The sequence below is a fragment of the Lipotes vexillifer genome, unplaced genomic scaffold (genome assembly GCF_000442215.2).
Source record: "Lipotes vexillifer unplaced genomic scaffold, Lipotes_vexillifer_v1.1 scaffold498, whole genome shotgun sequence".
In the NCBI taxonomy this organism is placed as follows: Eukaryota; Metazoa; Chordata; class Mammalia; order Artiodactyla; family Lipotidae; genus Lipotes; species Lipotes vexillifer.
Genome location: NW_006793744.1, coordinates 1,417,138 through 1,418,796, shown reverse-complemented (window position 1 = coordinate 1,418,796; position 1,659 = coordinate 1,417,138). Strand labels below are relative to the sequence as shown.

General features: G+C 40.4%; 1 protein-coding gene across 1 annotated transcript in view; it reads right to left on the bottom strand.

Moving 5' to 3' along the window:
* TRIM2 (tripartite motif containing 2) overlaps nucleotides 1-1,357 on the bottom strand; it is a 59,311-nt gene extending 57,954 nt beyond the window's left edge. The window contains exon 1 of the mRNA XM_007466715.1: nucleotides 1,176-1,357. Coding sequence (XP_007466777.1) covers nucleotides 1,176-1,309 — 134 coding nt within the window. The 5' untranslated portion in view covers nucleotides 1,310-1,357. The remainder of the gene's footprint in view (nucleotides 1-1,175) is intronic.
* Nucleotides 1,358-1,659: the final 302 nt, after the last annotated feature.

Sequence of the window (1,659 nt, the reverse complement as noted above, 5' to 3'; positions counted from 1 at the left end):
TTTTTTTTTTTTTTTTTTTGCAGTACGCGGGCCTCTCACTGTTGTGGTCTCTCCCGTTGCGGAGCACAGGCTGTGGACGCGCAAGCTCAGCAGCCATGGCTCACGGGCCCAGCGGCTCCGCGGCGTGTGGGATCTTCCCGGACCGGGGCACAAACCCGTGTCCCCTGCATCAGCAGGCGGGCTCTCAACCACTGCGCCACCAGGGAAGCCCCCAACAACATTTTTTAATGCTTAATTGCTGATGGGGTAAGTTGAACGGGAGGGTAAAAATATGTTTTGAAAACTGATTAATTCAATGTAAAAAACTATTCAAGAAATTTTTTAAAAAGAAGTGTGTTTTCAAAATTAAATTAATTTAAAAAATAATAATAAAAATAATTTTAGTTTACAAAAAAAAAAGAAGTGTGTTTCATATGTAGCAAACTGTATATTCAGGTAATTTATAATCATTTAATGTATATAGTTTTTTTTCTTTATCCGAAACATCATAATGTTCAACTATGCCATTAGTGTGTGTCTTCTGAAATACCTGTGGAAGAAAGCCCCCTCTTTTCAACTAAGTCCTCATATATGTAGGTATTTTACCTGATTTGTTATATGGGAGAAAATGATAGGGTTTTTTTTTAAAGATTTTTTTGATGTGGACCATTTTTAAAAGTCTTTATTGAATTTGTTACAATATTGCTTCTGTTTTATGTTTGGTTTTTTGGCCACAAGGCATGTGGGATCTTAGCTCCCCAACCAGGGATCGAACCGGCACCCCCTGCATTGGGAGACGAAGTCTTAACCAATGGACAGCCAGGGAAGTCCTGAAAATGATAGCTTTTTAATTGGCCCTCACCAAAGATCCACGATGAGGGATCTATGGTTGGCAAAAACTGTTTCACAAAGAACAATGGGAAATTAAAAAAATTTTTTGAATCTTAAAATATTTAATGTTCCATCTCCTGTGGAAATAAATCAGTAGCTATTGGATTGCTTTCTCCCGCTTATAATAGTTCTTTGAAATAAAGTACATTCTTGGCAACTCATGATTGCGTTTCTAGATGTCTATCAGAAGCACAAAAGATTTATTGTCTCCTGTAGGTAACTGTAGAATTCTGGAAAGAACCCCTTGGCAGGTTGTAGGAGGTCAGTCTGTGAAACCCCCTTCTCTGAGCACAGAGGAGGCTTACCTCTCGCAGAAAGTGTGCAGACAGGGGAGAACCTTGGGATTCTTGTACCTTTCCAGGCATATACTGCAAATCAGAAACTGCTTGTCAATCTGGCGCACCACAGGACTTGGGATGTTGGTGGCTTCACTTGCCATCCTAGACCACTGACATGGGGGGCCGGCTGTCTTTGACCCTGCACGCTGACGCTGTCAGACAGAAAAACCAAAACGGAAAAACATATAATAATCTGCAAATGCAAATCAATCATTGGTTTATTCGCTAGAGGCATTGTGTTATGAATACAGGTAGAATTCCATGTTGTGACCTTGACATGACTATAACCAATCCTCATCGCTATAGAGGGTGTACAGTGAGGGGCCTGTTTGTTGATCAATAAAGTAATCACAGGTTCAGCATGCAAAGAAAACAAATTAGAAGGTATGTTGTACAGAGAGGTAGCTTGCTGGGAGACTCACAGATATAGAGAACAAACTAGTGGTTACCA